General features: G+C 38.6%; 1 protein-coding gene across 2 annotated transcripts; it reads right to left on the minus strand.

The window, feature by feature from the left end:
* Positions 1-6,141: 6,141 nt before the first annotated feature.
* Positions 6,142-7,740, minus strand: LOC122455024 (E3 ubiquitin-protein ligase RNF14-like). Of its 2 annotated transcripts, none has more exons than XM_043489776.1 (2): positions 7,519-7,740; positions 6,142-7,260 (listed from the first exon to the last, which is right to left on the minus strand). In XM_043489776.1, exons 1-2 carry the CDS (start codon positions 7,564-7,566, stop codon positions 6,142-6,144), a joined length of 1,167 nt encoding a protein of 388 aa, XP_043345711.1. In that variant the 5' UTR covers positions 7,567-7,740. The 2 variants fall into 2 exon arrangements, with proteins under 2 accessions (XP_043345711.1, XP_043345712.1); XM_043489777.1 differs by having other exon boundaries at positions 7,413-7,546.
* Positions 7,741-10,582: the final 2,842 nt, after the last annotated feature.

The raw sequence follows: 10,582 nt of genomic DNA on the forward strand, positions 1-10,582 counted from the left end.
TTCAAATGAGTTTAGGGCTGGTCTCCCAGGAGGCACAGGTCACACACATGCAGAGTCTCTCATCGTCGGATGGGGGCTCACCCTCATGTGGGAACTAGGAAGAAGAAGTCATCACTGGGGAAACGGAAAGAATCTGTCCCATTACACATTTCAACAGGCAAAACAGCAATGTTACCAATTTCTCTGGCCACATGATGGTCAGGATCCAGGGGAGAGACAGGAACTTCTTAGAGAGCAGCCCAGTGTCCTGTAAAGACAGACAGGAAGAGGCCTGATTCCAGCATCCCAGGCTTCCAGCAGGAGGTGGCCACACTGGAAATCTTCTGGAAAAATACATTCCTTATCAGAATGAAAATATATTGTTGAAATTGCAAGTGTACTAATTACTATTTGCACACCTAAAATATTCTTAAAAGCTTGGCACCCTGATCTTTGCGGTTTTCATTGTTTCCTTTAGTTCAGATTTTCAAGCCATCTTTTCAAACTACTTTCTTCTAATTCTGTTATTTGTTATTATATGAATGAAGGGTCACACTTTAAAATAAAAGAAAATCCCTGCCAACAGGGACAAAGACCACATGAGCTACAGGAATTTTTCTTCTAACAGTTTCATTTTTCTCCATGATGAAAACAGAAAACATAGGCCCGCCTGATTTTTTGCTTTTCTGTTCAAACTGAGCTAAAATGAAATTGATGCTCATAGCAACAAGTAACAGTTTTGAGGTTTGAAATGTCATGCTAGGGTAACAGGGCCTGGAGAAAAGGGAATGCTCCTATGCTGCTGGAGAGAAACCACATCCTAAAATTCAAATTGGACAGATTCAAACTATGACAGAATGTGATTGCATGGAGTATGAACCAAGGGTCTACATGTAGCAAGCAATATGTGAAGACAAATTTGATATCTCACATGTGAGAATAAAGGTTTCCTATCAGATCTGCAGCTTGTATGCACAAATTCTTTTAGAATACTGCATGTATCTTTTCAAATTACAGCTTAGTCTGTATGGCCAGGAGTGGAATTGCTGTATCATATGGTAACTCTATTTTTATTTTTTTGAGGAACTGCCATACTTTTCTCTACAGTGACTGCACCAATTTCATTCCTACCAACATTGTAGGGATGTTGGAGGGTTCCCTCTTCTCCATACCCTCTGTAACACTTGTTATTTGGAGATTTTTTTTTAATGATGGCCATTCTGACCAGTTTGAGGTGGTAGCTCACTGAAGTTTTGATTTGCCTTTCTCTAATAATTAACAATGAGGAGCATTACAGAATGATTCTTTAATTTTCAGATACGTGAAGTATGTTAAGTGTAACTTGTCAACTTGACCATTATTTTCACAGATGAGGATTTATTAAATATTTAGTTATTTCCTTTCTTCCTAGTCTAACTATAGGGGACATTCATTATCCTATTACTTAAGGCAATGAGCTTGCTTATGCCTGCAAAGCAGGAGACCCAAATTCGATCCCTGGGTTGGGAAGATCCCTGGGAGAATGGAATGGCTACCCAGTATTCTTGCCTGGAGAATTCCATGGGCAGAAGATCCTGGTGGACTATTGTCCATGGGGTCGCAGAGTTGGACCCGACTGAGCAGCTAACACGCACACACACACGCACGCGTCTTTGAGCAGTTTGAGAGACCTGCCTGCTCCCTATGCAGGGAAGGCTTGTGTTGGGACCAAGCTCTGCTTCCCGATAAAAGCTGTTCCTTGAGCACATTCAGTCACTGCCCCGGGGCACATGGTGAGACCACCGTGTCAGCTGACATTTCCATCTCAGGCCTCAGACTGACCATTCCATTTGCGGTGTAACAGTTCGCCCTGGTGATACAGCTTGACCTCTTTCTGTATGACTAGGTGAGTTGTTAATGACATTTTAGGATTCTGTAGGATCAACAGTCATCTAATAGCAAAATATGTTTTAAAATTACACCAGGACCTGGGGGTTACACCATGAGCCTGAGGCAGTTTCTGCCGGATTTTTCTGTTCTGACATCAAGGCCCTCCCCCAGGTTGATGATAGCACAATTGCCAGAGACTGGATGAGCTATGTAATTGGGAGGGATCAGCGCAAAATGAAAATGTCGGAATCCTTGCGTAAGAATTATTAACAATTTGGATGGTGACAGCCCGCTTTAAACCAAGCACGGAGCCCTTCTAAATGCGGGAGGAACCCCGACACTGTGCAAGCCTGTGTCCGTGAAGCCAGCCCCAGCCAAAGAGTTCTGTTCGCAGAGAGTCAATCTTGTGTAAGGGTGTGCTAAATTGATTTATAACTTCAAATATTTGTATTAATGACATGTGGACTTGTTTTCTATTGAAAACAGGTGAATTTTTAATTGAAAAGTCATTGTTTTACGTTGTGCTAATTCCAGCTGTACAGCAAAGTCATTCAGTTATATATATATATTAATATATATATAATATATAACCTATATTTATATAAGCATATATAATACATATATATAAACATACCCATATATATGTTCTTTCTCAGATTATTAGGTTATTACAAGATATTAATTATAGCTCCCCATCCTGTACATAGGGACTTGTTTATCTATTTTATATATATTATTATGTATCTGTCGATACCAAACTCCTAATTTGTCCCCCACCTGTTTCCCTTTTGGTAACCCTAAGTTTCTTTTCTATGTCTGTGACTGCTTCTGTTTGTCAGGAAGCTCATTTGCATCATAGTTTAGAGTCCACACATAAGTGATATCATATGATACTTGTCCTTCTGTGTCTTCACTTAATGGGCTAATCTCTACATTCATCCATGTTACTGAAATGACATTATTTCATTTTTTATGACTGAGTAATATTCCATTGTATATCCTATGATATGTGGACTCTCGATTCAGGCCTCAGAGATGTTACAGACAGACCTGTTAGCATGAACGTCCTCTCATGGTGAGGGCTAAACCACAATTTCCCAGAAGAAACTTAACTGATGGTCTGGGCCTCCTGGAAGAATTCATCTTCTGACATGGAGCGCTCCCTGATCACCTTAACAGAACATCATACTGCCCTTTCCACCTGCCCAGATGGACCGCTCCAAATGGGCCACTTCCCAGCTCCATCAACACAGTAATCTCTTTACTTTGCAGATCCCAGATTCCTAATAAGGCAACACAGGTGCACTTTAGATGAGAGCAGAAGGCTTTGGGGCTAACAGCTTCACAAGTGACTTCCTCTCCAATGAGAATTTAACACTGACAAGATGAAGTACAGCACGACTTTTTAAAAAGTTGCTCAGTTAAAAAGAAAACCCTTGGTAATGTGATCTAAGGACCTGTTATACCACATGATATTGCCACCAGAACAATATTGCTCCTGAAATAGCTACAATTAGTGACAAGAAAGGTTAAAGTTAAAAAAACCTTTGCCAACTAGAGGCTTCTTGGAAAAGCATGGTGACTAAATGTGCTTACTGCCCTTAGCTTGGTAAGTTTTAGTGTTAGGTAGATTAATTGGCTTGACTGGACTAATAAGTTCTTGAAAAGCAAGAATTAAAACAGTAAAGCTATTTTAGATGATTTTTAAAATTCTCGTCAAAATTAATTTCTTAATGGAATCTTCTATTTTTAAAAATTTCCCATTTTTATTTCACTTATTTTTTTATTTTTGACTACTTTATTGTTTTTGTAGATAGCCATCAACAATTTTTTAAGTTGAAGTACACTTTATTTATAATACTATATTAGTTTTGGGTATTCAACATAGTGATTCAATATTTATATGGATTATACTCCATCTAAAGGTATTAAAAATAAAGGCTATATTTCCTGATGCTGTATAATATGTCCTTATACCTTATGGATATTATACATAGTAGTTTCTATCTCTTAATCCCCTACACCTATCTTGCCCTCCCACTGCCCTATCCCCACTAGTAACTGGTAACCATATCTGTGAGTCTGTCTCCATTTCATAGATAAGTTCATTGGTGTTATACTTTAGATTTTACATGTAAGTGATATTATATGGCATTTCTCTTTGTCTTTCTGACTTACATCGCTTATTATGATAATCTCTAGGATAATACTGCTGAAAATGCCATTATTTTAATCTTTTTATTAGCTGAGTAGTATTCAGTATATATTTCATATATGAAAAGCTAGGTATATATTTCATATAAGAAAACATAGGTATATATTTCATATACGAAAATATACATACATATATTTGCAGAGTGCACTCCTTTGCTATTGTTCTTTAGCCAAAAGGATGAAAATTTTACTATAACTTCTAATGATACTAATTCTTACAACTTGGGCTTGGTAAATGTGTATTTTGCCAGGATTTTCAGGGCAAAAACTGAAAACTGAAGTTCTCAAAAGTCAGTTTGCTTCAGTGCTTCAGATTCACCTGGATGGCTTATTTATTAAAATCATCAGACGGCATTTCCAGAGCTTCTGATTTAGTAGATTTGCAAATACCAGTCCACGGATCATAATGAAAATCATTGTGCCTTTTGAGTAATGCTTTTAGAGACTTAAGATAACCCTTCCAAATCAAGTATACTGTCTTCCATCTTAATACATACAAAAGTCTTAATCTGAAGCTGGAAGATTGCTAAATGACTTCTACTTATAGGGCATTGTGCACTGAAATCAATTTGTAGGCATGAAAAATAATGAAAATAAAATGTTTTGTCAGAGAACATTGACAGAAGCAACTTGAGTTTAAAAAAAACATATTTATCCTGTAGTTATATTAACTGGCTTGACTTGACTGATAAGTTCTTTTTTTTTTTTATAAGACAAATTTTAAATAATTTTTATTTTTAAGATTTAGCATCCTCATTGACAATCCAGAAACAGTCCGTGCTCTTTGGATGCACACATAAAATGGTTAAAAGTGATTCCCCAATTTTCAATGACAAGGTAGGAAAAAAGAACATGTTCACAGCTGTAGCTGAATTCTTCTGTCCTTTTTACCAAAAATCTTATTTTGCTATCAACCCACTCACCAAACCATACGGAAAGACAATTTTTCAAAAAGCCAACAAAACCCAAGAACAGGGATCTAGGTATCAAGCCAAAATCATCCCCTGGAACAGTGCTGATGCCAAAAAAAAAAAAAAAAAAGGAGGATAGGAAAACAAATTTCCATAGCACATTAGAGAAGTCCTTTAAAAAGAATTCAGAAACTTAGCACTGGAACTATGGTGGTGCAGTGTTCAAAACGCAGATAATTAAAGTTCAGCTTGGGAACATATTAGGCTTTCTCCTATCCCAGCAGGGGAAATAAAACTATGAGCTTTTGGAGCTAATATTAAAATTGTCCTTACCAATGAAAGACAGGGCAAGGGTCAACCGGAGAGAATGTAGAACAAAAGGTAGCAAAGACAAGTCGTTCTGAATCTAAGCTCTACTGCCTAGAAGAAACAGCAAAGTTTAAAAGGGCTGAAATTCTTCTAAGCCACTATCAATAAATTCTAGACTTGGCTCAAAACCAGTGGACTATAGACCACTGATAAATATATCAGGTGACCTACAGTGTTTATGTACTAAAAAATATTTTTTTAATTATCTGTAAATTTCTATTCTGAAAAGCAGCAGATCAAAATGACACTGGGCCACCCAATCAGTTAAAGTAAAGGGCTTCCTCCAAATAAAATCAGCAGAAATTCAGGTTGGAAAGAATGTAATATGAAGTAAATAAGATCAGGCTCTCGGCACAATTTTAGTAAGGCTTCTACCCACCCCAGGTGTTAAGGAGTACTACTGAGACAGCTCCCACAGAATGTCTTAGAGGGATGCTTCTCAGAGATAAAAAGGTCTTTAACTCTTGACCCGTCTCTCTTTTCCTAAAGCTTGGAGAAGAAAATAAATATTTAATTTTTAACTATTCAAAGTTTCAGGCACATTGTAATATTAATATTTTCTATATTTCATTTTCTGAACCTTTGGCTTAATACTTCTTCAATTATGCTGCGATGAAAAAACGTATACATGTGCCTTAATCAGTAGTACCACGTGAAAATAAAACCTTGTTCCTCCATATCTTCTACACAGGAAGACTGAATCAATGGCACCCTAAATATCCTACAAAATTACTCTGTATACTTGACAAAAGATTAGGGCAAACCATTCCACTTCCATATCTTGAGCAGTAGAACTTAATTAGTCTTCAATCTCATCTTCCCAAATATCTCCATTAACATCTACAGCATGGAACAACCGGTTAAAACATGGGGAAGCAGGATCAGTGAAATGTTTATAAGGGTTTGCTCTGGAAAGAGAACCCATGCAAATCCAGCAGAAATATTGCATACAGCCAGTACATGTCATCTTGTTACATCCATCTAATTTCTCAATGGGAGTTCCACAACATGGGCAGCTCTTTGAGTTCTTTTCTAGCCACTCCTTACTTTCCATCTCTTCCAGTGCCTTCTGAATCACCCTCTTACCATACCTCTGTTCCAAAAATCTTTCATTGGCCTCATCTGCTTGCAGGTACTCATCTCGTAAGTCCATTAGTTTTTCTGCTGTCACCTTATATGGACAGACCCCGTGGTAGGTCAGTCTGCACAGGGTACGGAAGGCGAAATTGCTGCTGGAGCAGATGCCCATGGTACAGCCAGGCTCCTGCATCACAGGCAGCTGGCAGGATGGGCGGGGGCAGCACACCACATCGGCCATCAGGTCCAAGGTGGACTGGAGGAGAAGGCGGTCAAAACGGGCAAACAACTCTGCTTCCACTAGCTCTTTGACCTGACCAGGAGTGGCCACTGAAGGGCACTTGGGTTCTGGGCAGTTGAGGCACTGAACTTGGCCATCTCTGATCTGGATTTCAAAGTAGTCCTTGAGACAGGCTTTGCAGTACACAGGCCTGCACTCCAAGAAGTACATGCACTCACCACCCAGTTTCTCACAGAAACAGACATTGCACAGGAACAATTTACTATTAAAGCATTTTATCTGCTGAGCTTGATCAACGTCCAAGATTTCCTGGATCAGACTCGACAATCCTTCCACATCCTGCACGGCTCTCTCGTCCACAACTTCCTCTTGGTCTATGTCAGATCCAGTGGCTCCTCCAAAATCTAGCTCTGTGTTGGAAGAAGCTGGAGCCATCCTTCTCTGAACCTTTTTCTGAGAACCCATCGTGAGTTCAAAAGGAGAGACAATATTCAGGTATGCTAAGGTCTCTTCCTTAAGGAACTGCATCCAGGCAAACAGGACCACGCTGCCACGGTGTTCTTCCCACAGGTTGTCTAAGTGCTTGCAGAGAGCAGATAGCTGAGTTGATGACAGCCATTTGCCACTAAGAGTGAATGAAGGTGGGGAGGAGGATGGATAATCTGGTGGCAGTTCAAAGTTCAGCACAAGTGGAGGCAGAAAGCAAATGGTGTATTCAAAGCCACTATTCTGGAGACACTCATTTGAATTGCCGCTCACAAATATCTTGAAATTTTGTGGTAAGTCCAAATGGATCCTGGTTTCTCCACCTTGGACAGACTCTGCTTTTCTAAATTCATCTCCATCATAAATACTTGCCAGGGCCAGCAATTCATCCTCCTGAGCTTCTCGGTCTTCTGACGACATTTAATTTTCTGAGGAGCTGAAGACAATCTAGCACTGGAGTTTGTATTTCAGCCCCAAGTTTGGAACTCATGCAAATCTCATTTATTCTTAAGATGATGGAGATGAGACTGCTGAAGGTGGATAAAAGGCCAAGATGTAGAACTCATACTAGATATCCTAGAGAAATCCTGCCATCTACACTTGCTGGCCCCGCCTGAAGACGCCCGGCTCAACCGGCGGACCGCCTCTTCCATCTTCTGATAAGTTCTTTGTAAAGCAAAAATCAAGAGTAAAACAATTTTACGTGATTTTTAAAAATCTCATCAAAACCTGTTTCTTGAGGGCATCTCCTGTTTTTAAAACTTTCCCATTTTTATTTTGCTATTCTGCTGAGTAGTATTCCATGTGTATTTCATATATGAAAATAAAGTTATATCATGGCAATATAGGTATGTATGTCATGTGAAAATATTAGTATATATCTCTTATATGACCATGTAGGTACATATCTCATATGCAAAAATATAGGTATATATGTCATAAAATATAGGTATCTCTTTTTATATCATAAAATTAAAAACTTTCATAAACTTAAAACTTAAATTAAAAAAGAATTAAATGGAGAAGGAAACGGCAACCCACTCCAGTACCCTTGCCTAGAAAATCCCATGGATGGAGGAGCCTGGTGTCCATGGGGTATCTCAAAGAGTCAGAACTGAGCGACTTCACTTTCATCAATAAATTACAATTTTCAAACTCAAAAAAAATAAAAAAATAAAAATAAAAAATAAAAAAGAATTAAAGACTTTGATTATGAATCACAACATACTGGAGAATTCTTAAAGAGATTGGAGTACCAGACCACCTTACCTGCTTCTTGAGAAACCTGTCAAGAAGCAACGGTTAGAACTGGATATGGAACAATGGACTGGTTCAAAATTGGGAAAGGAGTATGTCAAGGATGTGGCTTGCTACATGGCTTATTTAACTTCTATGCAGAGTACATCATATTAAATGCTGGGCTGGATGAATCACAAGCTAGAAATGAAGTTGCTAGGAAAAATATCAGCAATGTCAGATATGCAGATGATACCACCCTAATGGCGGAAAGTGAAGAGAAACTAAAGAGCCTCTTGATGAAGGTGAAAGAGGAGAATGAAAAAACTGGAATAAATCTCAACATTCAAAAAACTAAGATCATACTATCTGGTCCAATTGTCATGGCAAATATACGGGAAAGAAATGGAAACAGCGGCAGATTTTATTTTCTTGGGCTCCAAAATCACTGTGGATGATGACTGCACCCATGACATGAAACATCTTATTCAGAAAACCAAATGATGAACCACAGATTGAAAGAAACTATTTCCAAAACACATATCAGAGAAAGGATCTGTACTCAAATTGTACCAAACAGCTCCTTAAAATTTGATAAAGATTGAAAAACACACCTGGCCAAAAAATATAAACAGATATGTACATAGATATTTACATCAATATATAGAGAATTGTTTATCTCTCTGTAGATAGATGTTTACATGTCTAGGTAGATAGATATTTATATCTCTCAGTAGATAAATATTCCACAAAATTAAAACTTCCATAAAATTAATAACTTTCATAAATTGAATATCAAAATTTGCATAACTTCTATAAATTGAACAAATTTATAAAATTATTAACATTCCTAAAATAAATCTTTCATAATTAATAATGTTCATAGAACTACTCACTTCCATACAATTACTCACTTTCATACAATTAAAAACTTCTTCAGAAAGTTAAAACCTTCCTCAGAAAATTAAAAATTATAAAATTATTTATAAAAATTAAAACTTCTACTCTATGTAACACCTTATTCAGAAAATCAAAAAATGAACCACAAACTGGAGGAGACTGTATTCAAACCACATATCAGATAAGGGATCTGTACTCAAATTATACCAAACAACCCAAAAAAAATGTGGTAAGGACTGAAACACACATCTGGCCAAAAAAAGATAAATGATAAATAAGAAAGGAAGGAAGGACTAGCATGGGGTAGAGACAGCCCCTTCAGACAGCTAACCCTAGGATCTGACGTTCTCACCCTGGGCTGATATCCTGAGAAAAACAAGATTCAAATCGGCACATGCATCCCAACCTTCACTGCAGCACTCCTTACAATAGCCAAGACACAGAACCAGCAAGATGTCCACCAACGGGCTGACACTTAAAAAGGTGCGGTGTTTCTCCCCCAGAGAAACCGCCACTGAAGCTGAAGTAACCCCACTGCTAGCCACAGGGGTGGACCTTGGAAGATCACACACTAAGTGAAGTCAGCAGACAGAGACCATAGCAAATGAGTCCATATGCTATTGTCCAATAGCATTCTAGGCAAAATAAAAAAACAGATACAGGGAACTAATTTACAAGACAAAGAGAGACTTTGAGATTTCCAACACAAAGTGAGCCAAAAAAATAAATGAGTAAAGGCTTTATCTCCTTTCTTCCGTCCATTGTGCAGAAAATCTGTATCTCTAATAGACACTCCACAACGACCTGGGGATCATCACATGGAACTTTACTTGAGTTTGTGCAATATCCTCTATGGAAAAAGAATGGAGAAAAAAAAAAAAAGAAACAGATAAGCTGTCTGTATATGTCCCAACTGACTCAGGTGGCTGTACACTGCCAACAAGCACAAAACAGAAAACTGTCCCAGCACAGCATCCCATGAGATTTAAGAAAAGGAATCACTAATTTATACCCTGCCACCTCCTTAACTTGGGCTGATATCTCATTCCTGGAACCTGAGTAGACTTGAGACCCAGGGCTGGATTGGGGTGGGGTTGAGACAGGCCAGGAGGTGCCCTTCATTGACACCCCTGTTAAACCTGCACTGTCTGGCTTGCCCTGGCTGGAGCCAGAATCCCTAGTGCCCCCTAACAATGGGGCCTGACCCTCTGGCCTTGAGGACCAGGGTAAAGTCACCAAGAATCCAGTTTCACTGGTGCTGGAGTCCCAGCTGAAACCTCCTTCCTAAGAGCGCAGCCTC

This window comes from Cervus canadensis, chromosome 17 (genome assembly GCF_019320065.1).
Source record: "Cervus canadensis isolate Bull #8, Minnesota chromosome 17, ASM1932006v1, whole genome shotgun sequence".
In the NCBI taxonomy this organism is placed as follows: domain Eukaryota; kingdom Metazoa; phylum Chordata; class Mammalia; order Artiodactyla; family Cervidae; genus Cervus; species Cervus canadensis.

Coding starts and splice junctions, on each gene's coding strand:
- LOC122455024 (XM_043489776.1), bottom strand. CDS start 7,566: ATGTCGTCAGAAGACCGAGAAGCTCAGGAGGATGAATTGCTGGCCCTG. Junction 7,261..7,518: donor AGGATGAATTGCTGGCCCTG/GCAAGTATTTAT, acceptor TCATCAACTCAG/CTATCTGCTCTCTGCAAGCA.